Below are 23,718 nucleotides of genomic sequence, written 5' to 3' on the forward strand. Positions count from 1 at the left end.
TTAATAAGGTAATACTGTTGGAGCTGCACACTACATGTCCAGTGTGCATGTATCTCACTGTATATATACACTGTGCATATCTCTAGAGCCACTTGCTGACACTAATGTTAAGAAAATTCAGACACTCGTTAGTTAATTTGCTATGATGTGAATAGTTCTAATACTTTGATTTGTCCTCTTTGCCCATTAATGGGTTCCACAGTATTTGTCTCTGGACCAAGCTGGGGAAATGAGTGGGTGTCTCTGACTAGCTTGCTAAAACCCTGATTTTGAAATGATTTGAAGTGGTTGTGAAATCTTGTGTTTGGAATATATTATACCTTACCACAAGAAGCATTGTTTGAACAACAGAATCCAGAATCAATTAAATTGGAAACATCCTCTGAGGTCATCAAGTCCAACCTGTGACCAAACACCATCTTGTTAACCAGACTGTGGCACTAAGTGCCAAATCCAGTCTGTCCTTAAGCACCTCCAGGGACTGTCTTGTGCTATCTCCACTTGTGAGAAGAAGGGGATAAAAGGGGACTTAGGAGACTTGAATTTTAAGGAGAGGCTTAGAATTGATGTATGTGTAGAGTTATTTTAAAAAAATTGTATTATTTAATTGCCTGAAGTTGAAATGTTGCATGAAGATGATTAAAACAGAGATGTGTACAATCTTATAGTCTTCTCTTGCTGCTTGCTGCAAGTAACTTAGAAATCACAGAGATGTTTTTTCTGGTTTTTAAAATATATTCAGCAGATTTTGTGTCCTTCAGTTTTCAGTATTTATATGGGGGGTGGAGGAAGGAAATGTACAAAATGTACTTTCAGAACAAGAGCTGAGAGGATGGCCCATGTGTAAGTGGCCTGTGAGACATTCTGATTGGTTTGTGAGTACTCTTGTATGCAGAGTAAATTTTTGTTATAATGGAAGGGGTTTTATTTATGGTGATGTTTATCCTGCCTTTTCTCTTGATTCAGGATATGATCAACTGTATTGGTGGGATGAATGTGCTGTTTCCATTGCTGGAGCAGATCAGCTTTCTTGGTGCACAGATGCCTGAGAAGTCTGATGGAGAAGTTCTGCCTCCAGAACTTGTAACTCCTGTAGAGGGTGACTGGGTGGTCTTTTCATCCCCAAAGGCATCAGGTAGGAAAGTGAAGTTGAAGTGACCTAATTTTTGAGCTTGATTTTACAAGTCCTTTTTTTGAATGACAGAAGTCTGTTTATTATGTGCTGAATTTTCCAGAGCATCTGTGTAAAGCTGAAAGGCTCTTTCTGTTTCTAGATACCTGACATGGATACTGAATACCAGGAGTTCAGCACTATATAAAAAAATAATATAACATATTTCAAGTATAGATATATTTAATAACATTATTTTTCTTTTCATAATTTACTGTTAGAGGTGCCAAGGTATGACATTGTTTTAATTTCTATTCTGATTATTTTGAGAAATTGTTTGATGTAAAACTTAATAATATCAACAGGAGAAGCTTTCCTACAGCTTGAGAGCTGGGTCACACAGGCATGTGGGGACAGCAGCATCAGAACTGCACTATTTAGCCTTTAGCCAAACTTATATTTTCTTAATGAAATATTCAGGCTCCTGCCTCTTCCACACATAGTCACATATTTAAGAATAGATTTTTTTAAAGCTTTGCTAATATTGAGAATTAACTTTGACCTTAACAAAAACTACTGAGAAAGCAAACCTTGCAAGGCAGAACACTACTCTTTTACACAGATGAAATGATGGGGAAGAGTGAAAAAAATAGGTCTTCTCTGTCTCTAATTTTTTGCATACCATGGCTAGGAAGTGTCAGTTTGCAGCTACAGAGGGAAAATAACAGCATTTGCAAAAGATTGTAACAAAGTTTGTAACCTACAGTCGTGGATGAAGCAACTGAAGTCAGGACTGGGATCACTTTGCTCTGGAGAGGCGTAGAATGGCTATGATTCTGCGCAGGAAAAAATCTAAAGACAGGCTACAGCTGAGGAACAGGAGCTGAGAAGTTCAGGAAGTAGTGAGGAATATAAACAGTTGATTTTACTTTTTCCCCTCTATTTTTATGCAGTGATCCAATGATAAACCATAAGACTTTTGCTACTGTTGTTCTGTTCTGCAGAAGCACGTCTGGAGAAGAACATAGTTGCAACTTTCATTTTGATGATAAAACACTTTATTCAGGGACATCATGTTAATCAAGAAAATCTCATTCACTCCCATGGAGTTGCCACCCTAGGAGCCTTGTTACAGAAGGTGAGCAAACTTGAGAAACATCATTTAGTAATGAATTTTGTGGATGAGGTTCTGATTTTGAAGCATAGCCAGATTGCCACAGTCTTTAAAGGCCTCCTTAGTAAGAATTTTATTTCTTGTGTTTCTAAAAGCAAAAAGGTGTGAGAAGTTGGTATTTATCTGCAAAATGAAATACAATGTTTCATTTTCTGTAATGTTCTGGTTTTTTGATATAGATATTGTGTTGTTTGGTTATTCAAATTAGACTACTTTTGTGTTTATTTTATTGCTTTAATGAAGCAGACATTGCTGTAGAAGATAAAAGAAACTTAAACTTCCATTTTTTAAAATAAAATTTTATTAGAACATTCAGTATTGTGAGTGCTGACACCTGTTTTTATTTTGCAAGGTGCCAAGCATCTTAATGGATGTGAATGTCCTGATGGCTGTACAGTTGCTGATAGAACAAGTCTCGGTAGAAAAGAACATGCAGCTTTTGCAACAGATGTATCACCACTTGCTTTTTGACTTCAGCATCTGGAACAGTGGTGACTTTCCCTTCAGAATTGGTGAGCTCTTGGCCTCAGGCAGCTGTGAGAAGGCACAGGACTCTTCACATGACACAAATCCTTATCTTGGTTCTAAAAGAAACCTTTATGTTGTAGGACATATACAGTATCTTTCTACAATCATCAAGGACAGTAGAAGGCTCTTCAGAAAGAAGTATGGTGTGCAGTTTCTTCTAGACACACTCAGGATTTATTATGGGTATGAGTTTTACTACTTCTGACTCCTCATTTATTTTGTGTGGCTCTTGGAGTTTTTTGCCATCATTCTAAAATCAATAAATAAAACCACAGGTTGAATTTTGTTGGTTGATTTTGTTTACAAAATTGCATTAATTTTTTTTTCCCATTTGATTTACTACTTTGCCTTGCCTTGAATTTTTATGCTAAGATTATGTAAAGTTTGTCAGTGACACTAGGAGTGCCTGTCGAAGTAATTAAAACTACAAAATTGTAGTTAAACAATGCAAATTAAGTCATAGATCATTACCATTATAAAAAGTTTAGCATTTTAAGTTTTTTTAAATGCTTGTAGAATTTTGAAGTAAGACTTCTTTAGAAATTAAAAATTTTAACCTTTCAGTGCTGATGATTTTTATCTGCTTATGAATATAATTATGTGTTTGAGGAAAACTGGCAAGAGACTTTGCTGTTTCCTGTGGGAGGTGGGAACCTGCAATGCTGACCTGTATCCAGATCAGTACAAGTCTGCATTTCAGGGCTTTGATAGACTTGCAAAGCCTGATCTGATTATTTCTGTTCAGTTGCTTGAGTTCAGTAAAAATTGAACGCTTGTGCACGATGCCTGGGTAGATGAAAAATTTCCAAACTGGCACCATCAAATTGCTATTAATGAGCCAAGAAGAGCTTCCTTAGGTTGTCTTTTTGGTCTGCTGGTAAGCAGGACTGGCTGTAAAGATGGTGATTTGGCTCCTGATGACCTGAGGACAATACGGACGTCCCTGTATGGACTGATCAAATATTTCCTGAGCAAAGGTGGAACACATGAAGAAATTCAGAGCATTGTAGGATACATAGCTGCCACCAGTGACGAGGAGCAGGTATGCAACATGGCATAAATTAACAGTTTGAACTGGACATGATTTGGTTTGGCATCTTGGCATTTAGAAATCTTGCCTTGTGTACTTAAAAGAAGGGTGAATGAAGAAGAAAATGACCACAAGCAAAGTATTAGCTGATGTGTGGTTCTGTTTAGATGTAGGTAAGATAAGGATGTGCCATTAGAAAAGTTATCTTACTTTACAAAACCAAATGAATTGGTTTTCAACCTGGAGTTGGGATGACATAGTTTCTGTTTTATGGCATCAGCAGCACTTGATCTTGCTTTGTGTCCGTGCTTAATGAGATAAGGTATTCTATAGAGAGAAGAAAATGTATTACAAGTTGTTTAAAGGCACTAATACTGAGCCACAGAATGTCTATTAACCAGCAAAGGTAAAACTTAAAAGCCAAGAACATTTTCCTAAAACAAAGCATGAAATCTAAATGAACTGTGTATTAATTTTCTTGTCTTCATTTTGTAGCTCTGCGGAATTCTGGATGTTCTCTTCAGCCTACTTCATTCCAGTCCAACCCCAGACCAGCTTTTTTTATTGCTCTTTGAACCAGGGAATGCTGATATTCTTTATGCTCTGTTATTGCATCAAAGATACTCTGACAGGCTTAGAGAACTTGTGTTCAAGGTAATTAATTGAATGATATGTTCCTAAATTAATCAATTGAGCATAAATTCATTCAAATCAATTTGAGCATTTCCTTTGGTCTGGCAGAAGTGTATGTAATTACAAAGATACTGATCATCCAAGTTTGCTTTTTTCTTTTCTCTTATGTTAGCTAGATGGCGTTGTCACAAAGGAATGTGTTCTCTTAAAATAGTGTTGGAATCTTTAAAAATCTCTCCATGTTGTTTTAGTTAGTTTGTAAAATAAATTTTAAAAATTGTGGACCAGCATGTTATAGTATACACAAGTTGGAGAGATAAGATTGCTTTTCTGTGCTCAATTTGCATTTGTGTCTACTTTTCCTTACAGATTGTGGAAGAGATGCTGAAATGTACCAAAGTTTATGAGCGGAGCAAGCACCGGATGAGGCTCAGAGAAGTGGGGTACTCTGGGCTGGGACTCCTCCTGAATGAATCCCATGTTACTGTTTCTCTTATTAAAAACCTTCTTAACCAAGTTCTCTATGCAGGTAATTGGCAAGGGCTATATCTGACATTAGTACTCTTCTGCTGCTCAGAGGCTAGCATCCCTGGTTTTTGTTGAGGAGTGCCAGAGGTGTTGCTTATAGAGCTGTTCTGTTCCAAGTTCCCATTAGTCTCAGCTGACATTTTCTTAGTTCCCTGAAGTTTGTTCCTTTTACTATCCTTGGATGCAGTCATAACTTCCAAGGCAATTTATAAATATTTATTTGTTACATTCTCTTGTGTGATATTGCTTATGGTGGCTTTTTTCTTTCTTCCCTACAGATCCTGCTGTGAATTATAAAGATCTCCTAGCTGTAGTGTATCTGGCTCATAGATCAGATATAAACATGAGAGTGATTATCTGTAGAAAGGTTAGTTGTCTTCTTTAGAACTGGAGTACTGTCCTTCAAACCAATAAACTGTACAGTGTAATAACTAAATTATTTCTTTAAAACACAGTGGCAGTATTTGTTGTTACTGGTTTTTTTAGCAATGATTTATTTTAAAAATTAGACCCATCTGTCACTTACTGTTGTATTTTGTGTACTCAAGTACTTTAAAAAGCCAAAACAAAAAGTGAAGCCTCTATCATGGTTCTCAAATAGCTTGTATTTTCTACAGGTTTGAGGTAGTAGGCTTCTTGAATTACTGAGTTTTCTCAAAGCTTGTATCACTGGAATTAGTACTGAATGGTAGCTGTGAGACATCATATAGTCTGTTAAGGTTTCCCAGAATGAAGAAGTGAAACTATAATGTATGCTATTAATAAGCTATTAATACTGTAATTTTATTAATAGTTCCTAATCAAGCATATTTTCTATTAGAGAATTTTTTTTAGACTATGGGGGAATGGAATTATTTATTGAGATAACTGGCTTTTGGAAGAATTGTTGCAGAAGAGTTGCTAAAATATGGCAACTTACCAATATGGTTTTATAGCTTTTCTCTTGAGAATGTTTTACTTTTTTTTTTCTTTTTTATCAACAATATTTTTTTATGAGAAAAAATTACTTTGTGGCTGGTTTGCTTATTATTAGCTTATTATGACTTTATATAAGGTTGTAAGAAAAGTAAAGAAATTTAAAGATTGTAAAATGTTTAATTGAAAAGCCAGATGGATGCAGTTACAAGCTAAAATTAATGTGTAGATATGGGATATCTTCTGTTCCTTAGATTTTGCACCTTTTGCATTCCCAATTGGATGCAGCACAACAGATCTCTCAGCAGCTGGGCTGGCAGGACACTTTGGTTAGACTGTTCCTGAAGGAGAACTCAGATGTCCGGATTGGCTTTAAGGAGAACAGGACTGATTCCTCCAGGGAAGAGGATAAAAAGCCTCCTACTGAAGAGCTACAGAAACATCAAGCTGATAAAACTGAGAGAGATAAAGCTGGCAGCTTTGCATCAGTTAATGGTCTCTTTGATCAGTGGAGTTTAGAAGACAACAAATCCCTGGATGCCCCTTCCCATTTCTCTGTTATGCCACTGGAAGATGCATCCACAGCAGAGATGTCTTTTGGTTCAGAGGGCCGAGAAGGGCTGTGGCACAGTAATCCTTCACATTTGAGTTTGGATTTGTCCAGTGTTGACTCTTATGAACTGGCTGATATTGGGAATCAGATGACAGACAGCCAGCCCAGCACTCCCTCACCCACAGAGAGCACAAAGCCCTTCTCTGGGCAGCCTGACAGAGAGCTGGGTGTTACAAATGATGTGGGCTTCGCTGCTGAGCTTTCTCTCTTTGAAAACCAAGGAGTAAGTACCTATGGGACTGGTTTCTCCAACTCCTGAAAATTTCATTTTGTTCTTTCAATCTCCCTAATGAATCATTATTACTTTTTTTTGTCCCTCCTATCATCCAACAGGAAAGTGAACAAAATGCCTCTTTTATAGTGAATAGGAGTACTTCCTTTTGTAATGTGTCTTTTTTTTTTGAGTGTTCACTTGGGGTAGCTTTGGTGTTTTAAAAAAAAAAAAAAGAACAAAAAAGCAAATAAATAAGGCCGACCTCCCAACCACAAGAAACTGAAAAAAATCCCTGCAAACTCTACTCCCTCTATATTTAAACATCCTTTATCATCCAGAGGAGGTGTGCAGCAGACTTGCTGTGAAAAAATCTAGGGTGGCTAAAAGGCAGCTTGTTTTACATCATAGAAGCTAGCTACAGTCTCTTATATTTGTGTTTTCCTGAGCTTTTCAATTGGAATTTAGAGTCCATTTGAAGACTGCAGAGTTTCAAATGTTGAAACATGAAAGCATAACGGCTGTGATGAATAAGAAATGTTTTGAAGGTTTTCTGTACTAGAAGGGCTTTAAATATTTCACTTCTTTTGTAGGGGAGTGATAATGAACTCATACAGTTACTCACAGACATCCTACTGTGTATAATGTGGAAAGGTATTGAAAAATCTGATGATGATGCTTGGATTGAGAGAGGACAGGTGTTCTCTGCTCTCACCAAACTGGGGATGTCTAACGAGTTGCTGCGGCCTTCTGATGAAATAAAACTCAAGTGAGTACAGTTCATCCCTTCTGAGGATAAACAGATGTGAGGGGCATGAGTGAAGCTGGGAAGGGGTGGATGGTTCCCAACAAGATATACTTTTCTCTGCTGTCTCTTCACATACTGTCAGAAATATATTCCTGGACCTGTTTAGGAGGTGGGTCTTGGGGCCAGAAGGTTTTAAAACTATCACTGTTTTCATGAGTCTCTCAATCGCTTTTATCTCATTGGCTTATCAAGAAGATGGCAGTTATGTAACTGCAGACTAAGAGATTCAATTAAATACTTAATTGGATTTTTTTTAAAGCCACTTACACTCAGAACATGTAATACTTACTTGGGGATTTTGTTTTCCATGCAGCTTGCTGGAGAAGATGTTAGAATGGTCAGTCACTGATAACAGAGATTCAAAAGCTCTCCCTACACATGCTGAAAATGCCTTCAAGCTCTTGCTAATTGTACAAGGTTTCCTGCAGGCAGAAGGACTAATTAATTCAAATTTATGGACAGAAAAGGTACAGTAACTGCATAATGGAAGTATGGGCTGTATATGGGCTGAAATGGTAACAAGAAAGTTGTTGGTTTGGATACTGTCACCCTTCTAGTCATATTAAACCATAGATATTACAGAGTAAGGATTTATAGTAGAATGGATTAGAGTGCCCCTTCATGAATAAAAAATGTGAATATTTACCACAGGGAATATAGTAAATTATGCAAATTAAGTAGGCATGTAAGTAGTACTCTTTACTGAGAATCCAGGTTTCTTCAGACTGGAGAAATATTTGGAAAATGTAAAAGCTAGTGGAATAGCAGCAGTTGTAGCCTAAGCAGATTTTGCACTGTTTATCAGCATTTATGACTCTCTGAGCATCCTGAATGAAAGACCAGCTAAAATTCTGCTTTTGGTTGCAAGTTGGGAAATGTCACTTCTGGGTTTTGACCCATATTGTAGTTTCAACAGATAAATTATATCTCAGCATTTATGTAATCTCTGGCACTGGTCATGCTTCCTTCACAGTCTGAGTTGTCATTGCTTTTCAGTTTTTCTAAGCAAAAAAAGAGAGATTATCTGGAAACCATCATTGTTTCTCTAGAAATCCTTGAAAAATATTTTGTAAGACTACTTTCTTTAAGAAACAAGTAAAATGTCAAGAGCCATTAACACACAATTCCAGTGCTGTGTTAGAGAGTATATCAAGGTGTATTAGTTTTAAACAAACACATCTGGATAGTGAAATATGCCATTTGCCTTGGGAGTACCCACCTTTCACAAGGCTTGTGTCACTTTTGCTATCTAAATACTGACAGAAGGAAGTGCCTCCTAAAGTGGGGTCTTCTAAATTTTCTAAGGATATGGCATTTACTGGAGTTAATTTATAGGAAAAGCAATAAGCATATATATACTCTCACTCCCTGTACACACACACACAGATTTTATATATATATATATGTATGCACTTTATTTAGGGGAAATACTTGACTTAATGTACTGGGCTAGGTAGTTTTTTGTTGCCAGGAATTTCTTTAAATTACTGGTTTAACTGCAGTGTTCTTGGATGATTTTCTGGGTTTGGTTAAGTTACAAATAAACACAGCCTCTTCTTCAGCTGTTGGAAATTACTATGTCTCCAGCTAGAGTAATTATTGTTACTTTTATTCCAGTTTATTTTATTTATTTTAATGTTATGCTTGTTTTCTGTTTCTGTAATAGCTCTTGGAAGAACTAGTGACTCTCATGGATAGTCTGTCAGTCTGGTACTCTGCTGGCTTAGAGTCAATTAGGCTTTCACAGGTGCAAGTCCAGCTGCTCCTTGGATTTATTGCACAAGACAACTTACAGGTTTGTTGCAAATTCTTGCAAGTGGTGCTTGAGTTTTAAGGGCACATTTGATGTAACTGTTGTGATTTTTGGGAGTGCTGCTCACACCAGAGAGCAGACCTGTGGCAGTCCCTCATCCTTCTCTTGGGAAGATGTTTTATTGGCTCTTAGCTTTTGCAAGTTTACTCTGCAGTCCTGTCAGTGTGCACCTGTGGAGCACAAGGAAGAGGTAGAGGGCTTCTGTTTGAGGATGGGAATATGCAGGCAGGAGTGGCAGGAAAAAGATGGGTGCTCAAGGAAGATCACATTCATTTTTTGCTGTTTGTTTTTGTAGGTCTGTGCTATGGCAGCAGCCAAACTAAACACCCTCCTTCAGACCAAAGTAATTGAGAGCCAGCCTGAGGCATGCTACCTCCTGGGGAAGTTGGAAGGCATTTTGAGTAGGTCAATTGAAGAAAAGACAGAAACATATTCGTTTTTGATTCCCCTTGTTCGGACATTGGTATCCAAGGTTTATGAACTTCTCTTTATGAACCTGCACCTTCCTTCACTGCCTCCTACCAATGGCAGCCCATCTTTCTTTGAGGACTTTCAAGAATACTGCAGATCTGATGAGTGGCAAGTTTATATTGACAAATATGTAAGTAGTAAATTCTTTTTGCATCATTTCCTCCCTCTTTTCAGCCATGAAAGCAGAGGAACCCATTCAGAAATCACATGGTACTTTTTATTTTGTTTTGATGGAACCAGATTATTCCAAATATGAAGCAATATGAAGAGAATTCATTCAGACATGATAATGAGCAAATGGCACTTTATTGGAAAGATTGTTATGAAGCTTTTATGGTGAACATGCACAAGCGAGACCGGGAAAGAGGAGAAAGTAAGCTTAAATTTCAGGTAAGGTTTTCAGTGAGTGTGAGATTCTCTTAAAAGAACTCTCTTGAGAGCTGCCTTCTAAAAGATGGAGAAAACGAATTTCAGGATGATCCAGTTGAAGTAACTGTAAACAGGTTAATTTAATTAAGATTTGATGGGCAGTGGAACTATATGCCCTTCTAGGATATACTTACTAATTCTGCTCTGTCTATTAACAGTCTTACGTGCAATCAGTCATGTCAGTACAGTAGGCCTTCCTTTTCATCAGCAAGGTAGAAATATGCTCACCCATAAGCTGCATCCTCTTTGATTTGTGTTTTGAATTATTAAAACCTGATTTCCATTATGAGCTGGTTTTTGGATTATTTTTTAAACCCTATTTCAATACAGTTAAAGCATTTGCAACAGTGAACGATTCTTCTTTAATGTGGGAAAATTGCTTTCCTGTATAAGGTCCAGATTGAGTTTTAGCATTAGAGTTAACAGGTAATTACAGGCAATACCGTAGTGAAGTTATATATCTCTTTTTTAATAACAAAACTTGTAGGTCTATTTTATTCAAATAGCTAAAGGAAAAATGCAATGCAAGTCACATTCAAGAATGCCAGAATTTAGGAAAAATCCTACCTATTATAGTAGGGTTTCTAATACTGACTGCTTTTCTGATGATGAAAAATTACTTTATGGTGGATTCAGCATTGATAATGATCTTTAAAGTCTGGCACTATTTCTTCTAGGTCTAAGCTTTTAAAAATTTCTCTCCTAAGTATTTTATTACCTTAAAATTTTGGAATGTTTTATTGCTAAACTTTTTCCACTTCTTGTTTTCTGAGAATTCTTGGGAAGCTGTTTTCCAAGGTCAGAGGTAACTGAGTGCTGGATCTATTTGCACTGGTGTTTCAGGAGCACTTTGTGGAGCCGTTCAGCAGGAAGGCTCGGCAGGAGAACCTGCGCTACAACAGCATGCTCAAACAGCTGAGCAGCCAGCACACAGCCACGCTGAGGCAGTGGAGAGCAGCCCAGCTGTACTTGTTCTCTGAGCGTGGGCCTTGGGCTGAAAGGTGAGACTGGGCTTCCTAAACTGGGTATCATTCTTAAAAGGGATTTGCTCACTGTTTCGTGTGGTTAAAACCAGGTCAGATTGACTGCAGTAATCGTGCTTGAGGTGTAGAGTCTTGAGTGACAGGACAAGGAGAAATGCCTCCAGTCGTGCCAGGAAATGTTCTTACCAGAAAGTAATTTTGGGGTGATTGCAGTGATGGTAGTTTGTCAGTTGGACTTAAAGCTCTTGAGCATCTCTTCCAACCTTGCTAATTCTGTGAAAATAAATACTGTTTACAAAATAAAGAGTGATGGTCAGCACTGCAATGTGAAACAAAAGCAATAAACTGCATTTTAACCTTTTATTTTTTACAATGTACAAGTTACTGACCAGTATTTTTCTAAATATGCACTCTTTTGTAATCAGTTCTTTCCTGTAGGTCTTTATTCAGATTTTTTAATGAATTTTCTTGTTTTCCTAGGAAACAGCGTCCTGTTCACTGGAAACTTTCAAATGTGGAAAATTTTTCACGTATGAGACTAAAACTAGTGCAGAATTACAACTTCAACTCTCATCAGGATGCTAGTGACCTGAGAGATAATTTAGGTATAAAGTTGTATTTTGCTATCTCACTTGAGTTCTTACCAAGGAAAGATACTCACTTTCCTCTTTGTGTTTAATAAGCAGTATATGCTTATGTACTTAAGTCTTGATTTTTCTTTAGTTCATGTGTAGTAAAATCTATATTACGAGAGTGATTCTTTGACCTTATACAACATTTTCCTACTGAGTAGAATTCTTTTGCCCTGGTTCATTGAAATGTGGGGTTTTGTTGAGCAATAAATAAAAGTCAACTCCTTTGTTTTAAAATAAGAAGTCATACAACTTTCTTGTATGAGATTATTTCTTCAAGAAAGAAACAAAAAGATCACAGTAAGCAGTGTTTGTTCAAAGTCTTTTAGAATTTTTGGCTAAAATGTGTAGATTGGAAGTGCTTTGCTTCAGAAGTGTGCCAAACAGCTGAGTTAGGTGTAACAGTTAGGGGTGTAACTGTTAAGTTTGATGTATTGGATATCAAGGCTCAAGCAAAAAAACCTCCACAAAACACTCTTGTAAACCCACGTAACCAAAAAACAAATGCAGTGCATTTCTACTAAATCTGCATGCTTTAGCAATGTCTGGAAAAACATTGCAAAATATTTTATTGTAAGTTTCTACATCAGAATTCAAGTTAAATTTTTGTTGTCATAATTTTCAGTGTAGCTCAAGGACTGTTTGTAGTGTTCTGCTTAACCACAAAAATATATAAGAAACCTGCTTGCTTCTTACTTGGCTACAACCAAAATTCAACTGTAGAAGACAGATTTAGTAGGTTAGATTTCCAAAAGCATTGTAGCAGAAAAAGTTATGAACTGTTTTGTCTATTTGTGCTAGGTGTGCACCAGACACAGCCCTCTAGTGAGTCTCTGCTTCTGGAGGTGGTGAAGCAGGTGAAAGTGAGTGACTTGGAAGATGATGTTCTGGAACTACCAGAAGAAGACACAACAGCCAGTTCCAATTTGTAAGTAGAACAGGATAAACAGTTATAATTTGTTTCTGTGCTAGGGATAGGGAACAAGAAACAACTTTGGGAGTTGAATAGCATCCAGTTTCCCTCTTTCTTTGTCTGGCCTTAACAATTCAATCCAGGGCAGTTTTGATCAGCAAAGTTACTGTTGGACTGTTGGATTTATCCTTGTTACCACTAAGACAAGAAAAGCCCCAGGGAAAAGGAGGCAGAGCAGATGTTTATGAGAATCCATTAGTGATTCACTGCTCACAGGTGGGCTGAAGCTACAGAATTGTTAATGCTTTTCTACTGTGTATATTGGCTGTAATTCTCAGGAGGCAGTCTGCTGTGTTAGGACATGGACCAGACTGGAACTGCCTCTTGTCCATAGTTGCTATGTCGTTCACTCCATTGTCAGCTGCATAACATGAAAATTGGTGTGGTTGGCATTTAAGTGCTGGAGTGCCTTGTGTTTAACAGCATTCCAGAGGGAAGGCTGTGCTTCCTTCATGTCACTTGTGTGACTGCAACCAAAATAAAGGCAGGAGAGAGAGAGCAGGGAAAGGGGAGTTGAGGGAGGATAGCAAGTGCTTCAGTAATTGGACATGTCATGTTGTGCATGCATCTGTGTTTGTGCTATTAAGTCCAGTAGGTAGTTGGCACTCTGAGTGGTACTGATACATTTTGTACTTTAAAGGTTATTAAATACTTGCTGTAGATTATAGCAAAATAACCCTGGAGATAACTTCAGTCACATGAACTGGAACTCAGCTCTGCTCTGGGCCAGAGAGCTTAAGCCCCTAACAATTAAATAAAGTAGGGAAATGCAGCCTGATGTTTTTGTACTTCACATGAAGTCAAGTCCACTGTGCCCAAGACCAAAATATCAAGACTGAAGACTGATGCTGTGAAATGCTGTTTGTGGTCTAGTGTGAAACACCCATGACTGCTGATAAAAGCAGCTTTATAGAATTGTTTATGCTGCAGTTTTAATGCCATTTAAATTTGATTATTTTCTGAGCTGTGCTTTTACCAAGGATCTAAGCAACAGTATAATCTACCCAACCCTGTAACACTTAGTGGTGTTTTTGCAGGGATGAGAAGGATGAGGAAAGTCAGAAAGAGAAGCTGATATTGTCTGAAGACTGTGAACTCATTACAGTAATTGATGTGATACCGGGCAGGCTGGAGGTCACTACCCAGCACATCTATTTCTTTGATGGCAGCATTGAGAAAGAGGAAGGTAAGCATGACCAATATCTCTTTATTTTCAGTGTAGTTCAGCATACTGCTTTTCATAGGCTGAGTTTGTTTTGAAAATGAATGTCAAAGTAATTGTAAAGAGACAAGTTGTTGGTCTGTACTTAAAATTAATATTGCACTTGATGGTTAGTGGCTGACTGATCCCTTCAGAATCAAGAATCAAGAACTGTAATTTCTGAGCTGGTAAATTGATTAACTATTCTTAATATTTCTTAAAAATAACGTACTAAAAAAAAGTTAGTACCTCTAATTTGCTTTGTAAATGGCACCTCTCTGTTCTCTTTCTACAACAAATATTGTTGTACTCATGCATTGATTAAAAAGCAGTAATATGTAAGCATTAATCATGCATATTAATTTAGGGAACTTTAATAGAATATACACATCTGGCTGTGAAAACACGGGAGTAAAATGTTGGACAAACAATAGTAAAATTTTCCAAATCAGTATACCGAAACATTCAGCCTTTGTTTGAGCCTGTTGAAGAAAGCAAAGGGGTTGGTTCATACTTTTTGTCAGCAGAATACATTTATAATATGTCTTTAATCAGAAAGCAAATGTATTCTACATTCCATCAGGTATTTCTTGCTTCATTTCTTTCAGCACAACAATATCTGAAGTTAATATTTTCCTAGCAAAATGGTTAATCACATCAGCTACAAGACTTTCCTTTTCTAGGAATAACTCTGAGGTGATTGAAGCTGGTTCTGCACTGTGTCTGGATAAAAAGGGTTTTTTTCGTGTATATTCCAACTCAGTAAACAGAGTGTTCCTCCTAGGGGTAGGTTTTGATTTCAAATGGCACCTTTCTCAAATTCGAGAGATCCATTTGCGCCGGTACAACCTGAGGAGGTCAGCTTTGGAGATCTTCCTTACGGATCAAACCAACTACTTCCTCAACTTCAATAAGGAGGTATGGCTTTCCTAAATGTCTGTAAGAAGCAAAAGGTTAGGTTTAAGATCAGTGATTGAATTTGAGTCTGGTGCCTTTCTTAATACCGTAACACTAATAGCAAACTGTTTGCTTTACATAGTCATCATGGAAAACTACATTGCAGGCTGGCACCTAGAAACTGATTAATTGTGAAAAGATAAAACAAGATTCTCCTTTTTTCTTTCTCTCTCTCTCTGTTATACAAAATGATTATTTAACTAAAATCACATCAATAGTAATCTAAATGTCTTGAAGCCCATCTTTTTAAAGATTGAACAAATTAATTGCAAATGAAAGGAGACTTTATTTTTAACTACAACATTAGAAATCATTGATATTCAGTGGTTAAAGAGTAATGAACTTTTCTGCCCTCTGGGTAATATCAATGATCCTTTTTATGAGGAACTATGATAAATTTCAGACTTTAGGGTGAGTTACGTACTGGTAGGTCAGTGTACTAGTAGGTCAGCTCTTAGAAAATGTTGTGTGGTTTGGTTTTGATGTGAAGGATGTCACATGCATCCATGTCCAAACGTTTTAAACAGCAGGAGATCGAAGGACTTGAAAGTGTAACTGTGTCCTAATTATTTCATATTTTAATTAGGAGACAAATTGCTTGATTGTCAGCTTCAGTGTCCAGAATATTCTTTTATTAGTGCTGTTTCTGACAGGTACGAAACAAAGTGTATAGTCGCATACTGTCGCTGCGCTCTCCAAACATTTCTGGGACCAGATCTCCACAGGAGCTTTTCAAAGCATCAGGTTTGATGCAGGTATGAGACCTCAGCTCAATGGTCTAAAGAGTTCCTCTGCTTTTTGAAGGACACCCTCAGTGTTTAGATGGCAGCTGCCAATTTCTACCCTCAGCCTGGCCCCTGAACTTCCACGTGCATAATTTTAGGATGGTTTGGTTTGTGTTTACAGTCAGGTAAATTATTATAGCCAGCTCTGGTGATGTGATTGACAGGCATTTTAACATGAACCTAAAATGTGGCAGATTGACTTCTGGTTTTAGTCTATGATCTTGAGTGCTGTTTTGAAACTTCTTTCACTGGATGTACAAATAATTTTCCCTGCTATCTTTTCATGATGGAGCTTTCAACAAAACTCACATGAAGATTAAGTGGGAATTATTAATATTGGTAAAAAAGGAAAATGTCGTAATGTCTGTATAACCGTAAACACAGATGAATTTTTTAATATAGTAAATGTATTTTTATCTTCCATCTCTTTATGCCAAAATTGTTTTCTCTGAGAGAGGAAGCTTTACAAATAAGTTTAACTTATTGGAAATACTTTGATTGTTCTTTGTTTTCTTGACAATAAAAACTATTGAGTTTTATATTTACACAGAAAATATATAATCTGTCATGACACATCTCCATCACTCTACAGACAAATACTTCAGCTCTGTCTGTTCTTTGGTTTAGAATATAATAATGGAGCAAACAAAGGTGCACAGACAATTTGGTTTACAAATTGTTAACCTGTACTGTTAACCAGTGGGAGAATAATTTATAAATAAATCTTGATCTTAGCACTCAGATGGATTTCAAAGTTCTCCTTTTTATCAGTACCTGCATACTTGCCTTCTTTTTGTTTTTCTTACTTCCTATTTTTCTTTTTCTTTTTAGCAAGGTTGCTAATTGTCTGCTGCTCTATATTTGAAACAGTACTGTCACCAATCAGGACCTGATTTCAATGAAATATAGATAGCACAATCACTGAATCAAAGGGAAAATAAACTTCATTATGGGAAATTGTATCTGGACTTGCATACAATTTTTGTGGTCTTGTACTTTTCACTTGCCCGTGCTATCCTCTGGCATGTTGCTACCGACAAGATGTGTAATTTGCAATAAATATATTTTTGATATAGTGAATTCCATTTAATCTTTCTTTGTCTTTCAGAAATGGGTGAATAGAGAAATATCCAACTTTGACTACCTTATTCAGCTAAACACTATGGCTGGACGAACTTACAATGACCTTGCTCAATATCCTGTGGTAATTAAAAATTTAATTTTTAAATTTTTGCCAAGGGTATGTGTTTCTTCTGGTTTGAAAGATGTATTTTTAATCTCTGTCTGATATTTGACTTAATTTCTTTTTTTAGTTTCCCTGGATTTTACGAGATTACACCTCAGAAGAACTGGACCTGAATAATCCTGCAGTATTTAGGGACCTGTCCAAGCCTATAGGTGTGGTTAATGAGAAGAATGCTAAGACTGTGAAAGAGAAGTATGTATTTGAACACTTGCTTATATTTCTTTGTCTTTTCTGAGCCTCCAGGCTAATAACACATTTAGAAAATAAAATAGTGACAGTGAAATTTTTGAAGCTGGTTTTATGACATAACAGATGTACTTGCAAATGTGATTGGTTGGTTGCTCCTGCTGCATTCAGACTATATTATATAGCACTCAGTTATATGGCAGTGAGAGGACAAAACTTACTGTTATAAATTTTCAGTTGTTTCTCAGTTGTGAAGATGAAAAACTGAAAGATTGTAGAAACAATTTAATGGCTTGAAAAGACATAATGTGTCCCATATCTGCTACAAGATAGGGAATGTGAAATCATACTGCTGAGTTGAGCTGCCTAAGAGGTAGCATTGAGCCTAAATCTGTGCTTCCTCTTTTTTTCAAGCATAGATTATTATCTTCAAAATAAAATAGGTCTCAAGTGACTTTCAGCAAGTCCTCTGTAGGTGCCAATGACAGGTACTTACACCCACACAGCAGTATAGTGGTTTTCCCCTTGTTTGTTAGTCTGGAGAGTGAGTGTGCTGTCATACCAGACTGCAGCCAGGTGTCTTCCAGAATCTTCTGAAAACTTGGAACATGGAGAATTTCCTTTGGATTACTGGCTTCTGTCCTGATTGTAATGAAGTGGGTTCTGTAGAAGTGTGTTCAACTAGAATTTCTCACACCAGCCTTGTGAGGCTGAGGAATGTATCAGCCAGATGGTGGCATGGTAGAGTGAGTTTGCCAGTAGAAAAGGAAATGGGCATGAGTGTGAAAAAGATCTCTCTCCTGCACAGTCAAATCTTGCAGGAAGCCATCACAAGTCTATTCACTAGTAAATATTCATTTTAGTGGTGGGGGGTGTGTTGGTTTGTTGTATAAAGTCATCAGTCTTGTCTGCCCTTTGATTGGTTTCTGACAGCTGATAGCAAATACTTAGGGAAGAGTATAACAGGCATGTAAAGGCTTCATCTGGTGTACATTTTTATCTTTCAGCAGTCTTTTCTTAGGGACTTGCTAAGTAAGATTTAGAATCTTCATGTTTGATGGCACTCAATGTATTTTTCCTCTCATAGATTGCTGTGGTAATTTCTTTTGAATCTTTGCCTGGAATAAGCATAATCCACATGTAATCAACCATAATGCTCAGTTGTATTTATAAGCATGTCTTTTGTCAGATATGAGAATTTTGAGGATCCTCTTGGGATGATTGACAAGTTTCACTATGGGACACACTACTCAAATGCTGCTGGTGTCATGCATTACCTCATTCGGGTGGAGCCTTTCACAACACTCCATATCCAGCTTCAGAGTGGCAGGTATGCTGGGCAGACAAGCAGCCCCCTCCTGCTTCTTCCTTGTCATTTTACTGAGGGAATTGTCAAAGTCTAACCTGGATTTTCTGATCCACAGATTTGACTGTGCTGACAGACAGTTCCACTCTATTCCTGCTACCTGGCAGGCACTCATGGACAACCCCAATGATGTCAAAGAACTTATCCCAGAGTTCTTCTACTTTCCAGAGTTCCTGGAGAATCAGAATGGTAAGCTGACTGCCAAGACTATTCTCACAAGAAACTGTCTCTGTATTCTTCAGAAAAGAATTGTTACAGCCATTTGTGAATGCTGAGGAACACTTACTATTTAAACCTTATTGTGTGATTGTGGACATTAATCATGATGCTGGCCTAAACTGTTCAGTGAAGATGCCAGTTGTGTTAAGCAGCAGCCTAAACATAGTTTTAAAATTCAGGCTATGGGTTTAAGGATGGCTAAAAATAGTGTTGTTTACCCAATGGAGAGTGTCAGAGATGCTCACTGGGATTTTTGAAAAAGTTAGTAATAGTTAATACTGATTAAATACATAGAAAAAGTTAAAAGATATTAATTATAATTATTATAATGCTGATTAAAAAGACAGTATCCTGCATTCTGACATTAGACTCCTTTTTAAATTCACATTTATTGTTTAGTGATTTGATTCTCTGTCTTTACACAATTTGAAAATGGATTTGTATGTTTTGCTGCTACAATCTACTGGAGTTCTAAATTCCCAAGTCACACTTTCAAGTAATTTAAGTGTGTAGAGTTGTTTTAATGATAGCTGGTGAAATTTCAGACTTCTTAAGAGCCTTGATTTTACAACCATTTAAACTTCTAAGTAACTCCCTTCTTATGAATTACCTTATGGGAGTGTTTTGGACTCTTAATCCTGGCAAAGCAAATGCAGATATGTTTACAGATAGATGTGTAAAAGATTAATACTACTTCTGTGGTTGGGACTTAGCTTCAAAATCAATTAGATGTTTTGGATAATTGTTATCCATTATCATTTAAAATCATAAACATGCAGAACAGAACTTAGCCTCCTATGTCAGTGGTAGAGTTATTAGGGATTTACACGGATAACTTTTCAATATCCTTCTGTTGCACTGCGAAAATAATGATTTTTAATCTTTATTGAGAAATCAAGGTACTTGAAATATTTTGTAGCAACTCTGAAACTTTTTTTCTGAATTATTCACCAGGTTTTAACTTAGGCCAGCTTCAAATGTCCAAAGAGGTGGTAAACGATGTTGTTCTGCCTAAGTGGGCCCACTCCCCAGAAGACTTTATTTATAAACACAGGAAGGCTCTGGTAAGATGCTGTTTGTTTGTGTAACATAATCATAAAGGAAGTACACTTACAGATTGTTACTATGGCTTAAATGTAAAACTAGTGGGATGGCATTCAAACTACAGTTGGGGTTACATTTGACATTACAAGTGCCATTAGAACTTCCAGTTAAAAGCTCTGTGCACATTGATAAAATGCTGAAAAGAGCATTTAATCTCGTGGGCATTTTGGGCACTAATGATTTGGGCATTTGCTGTCCTAGGAGATAAAATGCAGAGGTAGGTGAGTAGGCTTCCTTTGCTATTTAAAGATGACTCTGTCTGGTGTTAGGGAGCTGGCAGGTTACCTTCCCTTGCACAGGTGCATTTCAAAAGTCCATACCTTTTGTGTCACTGTATTGATTTTCCCTCTTACCTGGCAGTTACTGTCCATAGCCAAAAGATTCTTATGCCTCTGCCCTATGTATTGCTAAATACCTAATTTGTGGATACTGTTAATTTAGGAATTGAATCTTTTCCGTAGAGAATAGTAAAAACTTCAAGAGGGAGCAGTTTTTCTCTTATTCTTACAAGAGCACTTTTTACCTTCTAGGAATCTGAGTATGTTTCTGCTCATCTTCATGAATGGATAGATTTGATTTTTGGCTACAAGCAGAGGGGACCAGCTGCAGTGGAGGCGCTTAATGTGTTCTATTATTGTACTTATGAAGGTACAAAGCATGTTCTCTTGTCATTGTCATCAGGCTTGTGAGTTTTCATTATTAGACAGTACACACTTGATTTGTGAGTATACCATTCAGTAGCATATGGTAAGACAGCAGATCTATAGATGAAATATGGCAGCAAACCTTGTAATGTGTCATCAAAAAAAAAAAAGTATAGTTTTTTAAAAGGAGAACTGTTATGATTTTTTTGTCTTTTTTTTCTAAAAGTTACTGGGTTTTCTTGCCACATATTTACTTGCTTAAATGCATATGTGGGAGGAGATTTCTTGTGGTTTAGAGTTCAGGCACATTGATTGAAAGCAATTAATATTACAGATAAATTTAATCTGTTAATTTCAAAGGTAAATTTTGGGTGTTTTTTGTGTGTTACTTGTTGCTTGCAATGAGGTAAATGAAATTCATTTGATAAGACAAATTGCTCTGACAGATACACTTAAAATTCCACATGCAGAGTGGAGTTTTCAGATTGTGTTTTAAATGGAGGCATTGTCTGGGGCTTTTCTGGGGGTAAAGGGTCATAATGCTGCAAGTAAATTAAGTTGACCATATTGGTTCTTAATAAGTTGTTTGGATTGTGTTCTCTTTTTTTTTTCCTATCCTTCATCATTCTGATTGTGATCCAGGGGCTGTGGATTTGGATGCTTTAACAGATGAGAAAGAAAGGAAGGCTTTAGAAGGGATGATAAACAATTTTGGGCAAACTCCCTGTCAGCTGTTAAAGGTACTGTTCTTTTGCTCTCTCTCAACCAGACCTTTGTGGTTAAATACAACTGAGTTACAGAGACTTCTGAAAAAAAAAGGGGTTTTTAAGGTAATGGTTTGTAATTTTAGCAACATTAAATCTTTGTCACATTACTAAAGAATCCATTTTCAAAATAAATAAATTTACTTCAAGAAGGGATATTAGGTTTTTAAGACTGTTTTCCCATTAAGAGTTTGAGTATCTCATGTGCATTGAACAAATTGATAAACTAGTCTAATTTGTTACTCCTTCAAATATTGCCTCCTAGGAGCCCCATCCACAAAGGCTGTCAGCAGAAGAGGTAGTACAAAGAATAACTAAAAGTGATTCCTCTACTCTGAATCTCTTCCAACACCTCACTGAGCTGAAGTCATTCTTCATAGAGGTAGATGTTACTTGAAATTGTTTGAAGTCTAACCTGAAATTTGATGTACTTGGAACAAAAGGTCACAACCTGGATGAAAATAAACTTGCTTCCTATTTAGAAAGGATATTTTACAATGCAATGTGTATTGAATGAGCTCTGTCTTTTAAGTTGGCTTCCTAGATGTTGAATCCCATAATCTGCTGGCTGCTTGTGTGGGTGTTGAGTATTAAACTAGTCGCCACACCAAGAAAGCTGCAAGCCTCACTGGTGGTGTGTGAGGAATCACTGAACTTGGTAGCTAAAGTCCCTGACTGGGGTCAGGGTTTCATTTGCAGTGTTTGTGATGAAGCTTACCTGCACAAACTGAATGGGTGTGGGTCAGTCCCTTAGGTGCTCTACACGTCTGACACTGATTCCAGAGCTTTGCCTCTTACTCTTTACAGGTTCTAGATTTATCCTGTAGCTTTTGGATATAATCAGATCAAACCCATGTCCTTTCTCTTAGGGAATTAGTGATGGTGTGCCCATTGTCAAAGCTGTTGTCCCCAGGAATCAGTCACGCTCCTTTATTTCTCAGGGAAGCCCAGAGATCTTGGTGAGTTGCATGTGTCAATACTGTTCTTAAACTAGAGATAGTCAAATGGCTGTATTTTTTTATGCAGCTTGTAGAGAAATATTTCTTAACTGTTCCTCTTCAAATGTGTTCCTTTAACCTGAAGCAACTTTCAGTTAAGTTAAATATTTATCTTCCAAGGAGAAGCCAGGCTGATTTGTTGAATGGCATTTAAGAGCTGATGAGATATGACTGTAAATTATAGTGAGGCATATTGTGAGTTGACACTTGATCAACTTCCCTGCAACAACCAATTTGTTAATGCAATGCAGCCCAGATTTAAATTACAGCATTGAGTTATTAATGGTGTCATTGTTTGTCATTGCTTTCCAACCCATATGTTAAGCTATACCATATCTGGTGCATGCACATTCCAAAGGCCTGCACTGTTTCTAAAACTAGCTCTTGCACTAACACACATTCTTGTACTATGGCAGATACCAAATAATGAAAGGAGAACAGTGGTTTTGTATCTGCATCTGTATATATGGCCTAGACACTGGCCCCAGTGCAATAATACCTCTGTTTTGCAGGAAAGAATATTCCAATATTTCTATTTTGTATGTCAGAGTTATTGTCTTGGCTTAATTGTGCTACATTCATAGGTTATTTGAGCACATCTAAAATTCTCCTTTGATTAGATATGGAAAACATATCTAATCAAAGTAACCTTGAGTATTTAGATTCCTTTGTTACTTCCTCAGAAATGAAACTGTAGTACAATGTTTGTTAAACTTCTTGTGTTAATATGTTTACTATTAACAGTTAGTATTCAGAGAAGAGAAGAAACAGCAGCTTAAACTTAATGACTGATTTGTAATTAAATATTTGAGAGGGGTTGGTTGACTGGGGTTTTTAGTGTTTGTCTCCTCCCATCCTTCCTACCCCAACTTCTCTGACCTATGTAGAACATGTACTATTCTAATATGGTTCTGTGTACCACATGTGGATTAACTCATCTTAGTGGGATTTTTTTATTGATTTATTTGTTCAGGGAGAGGTGCCTGTGCTTTTTCCTTTGTGGTAGGTTTTCAAGAAGCCTCTGCTGGACTTTATGCAAGCTCCATTAGCATTGAGGCAAGCAGAAAGCAAACCTCTGCGTTTCATCAACTTTTTCATTAAACTTTTTTAGGTAACAACAAGTCTGAACTGTGTTATTGGAACTCATGGTTGGCTGCCTTATGACAAAAATATTTCCAACTATTTTACATTCATCAAAGATACAACAGTGACAAATCCCAAGTAAGCAAATTTTGAGGGGGGGTACAGATGAATGCATTTAAAATAAGGAAATACAATAATTGTTGAAAATCAGTGAAAATACTGTTCTCACCAAAGAATGCATCTTCTGGTATTCAGCAATATTATCTCTAATCTATAATAGCATTCTAGTACAGTTATGTAAGTGGTATTTCAG

The 23,718-nt window shown here is 36.9% G+C and overlaps 1 protein-coding gene across 4 annotated transcripts in view; it reads left to right on the forward strand.

The window, feature by feature from the left end:
* The window catches only part of NBEAL1 (neurobeachin like 1), a 79,330-nt gene that overhangs the window by 40,668 nt on the left and 14,944 nt on the right, over window positions 1–23,718 (forward strand). For 3 of the 4 annotated variants that reach the window (XM_063162283.1, XM_063162284.1, XM_063162285.1), the window contains 30 exons: window positions 967–1,135; window positions 2,116–2,249; window positions 2,638–2,797; window positions 2,894–2,996; window positions 3,699–3,855; window positions 4,339–4,497; window positions 4,846–5,005; window positions 5,283–5,371; window positions 6,174–6,755; window positions 7,337–7,512; window positions 7,865–8,018; window positions 9,218–9,346; window positions 9,660–9,965; window positions 10,076–10,225; window positions 11,108–11,265; window positions 11,728–11,852; window positions 12,681–12,807; window positions 13,890–14,038; window positions 14,838–14,971; window positions 15,664–15,765; window positions 16,904–16,999; window positions 17,109–17,233; window positions 18,417–18,557; window positions 18,652–18,782; window positions 19,767–19,876; window positions 20,447–20,564; window positions 21,203–21,300; window positions 21,590–21,706; window positions 22,194–22,283; window positions 23,434–23,543. In XM_063162283.1, the coding sequence (XP_063018353.1) occupies window positions 967–1,135; window positions 2,116–2,249; window positions 2,638–2,797; window positions 2,894–2,996; window positions 3,699–3,855; window positions 4,339–4,497; window positions 4,846–5,005; window positions 5,283–5,371; window positions 6,174–6,755; window positions 7,337–7,512; window positions 7,865–8,018; window positions 9,218–9,346; window positions 9,660–9,965; window positions 10,076–10,225; window positions 11,108–11,265; window positions 11,728–11,852; window positions 12,681–12,807; window positions 13,890–14,038; window positions 14,838–14,971; window positions 15,664–15,765; window positions 16,904–16,999; window positions 17,109–17,233; window positions 18,417–18,557; window positions 18,652–18,782; window positions 19,767–19,876; window positions 20,447–20,564; window positions 21,203–21,300; window positions 21,590–21,706; window positions 22,194–22,283; window positions 23,434–23,543 (4,559 nt within the window). The remainder of the gene's footprint in view (window positions 1–966; window positions 1,136–2,115; window positions 2,250–2,637; window positions 2,798–2,893; window positions 2,997–3,698; window positions 3,856–4,338; window positions 4,498–4,845; window positions 5,006–5,282; window positions 5,372–6,173; window positions 6,756–7,336; window positions 7,513–7,864; window positions 8,019–9,217; window positions 9,347–9,659; window positions 9,966–10,075; window positions 10,226–11,107; window positions 11,266–11,727; window positions 11,853–12,680; window positions 12,808–13,889; window positions 14,039–14,837; window positions 14,972–15,663; window positions 15,766–16,903; window positions 17,000–17,108; window positions 17,234–18,416; window positions 18,558–18,651; window positions 18,783–19,766; window positions 19,877–20,446; window positions 20,565–21,202; window positions 21,301–21,589; window positions 21,707–22,193; window positions 22,284–23,433; window positions 23,544–23,718) is intronic. The other variant, XM_063162286.1, reaches the window with a different exon arrangement.

Source organism: Melospiza melodia, chromosome 8 (genome assembly GCF_035770615.1).
Source record: "Melospiza melodia melodia isolate bMelMel2 chromosome 8, bMelMel2.pri, whole genome shotgun sequence".
NCBI lineage: Eukaryota > Metazoa > Chordata > Aves > Passeriformes > Passerellidae > Melospiza > Melospiza melodia.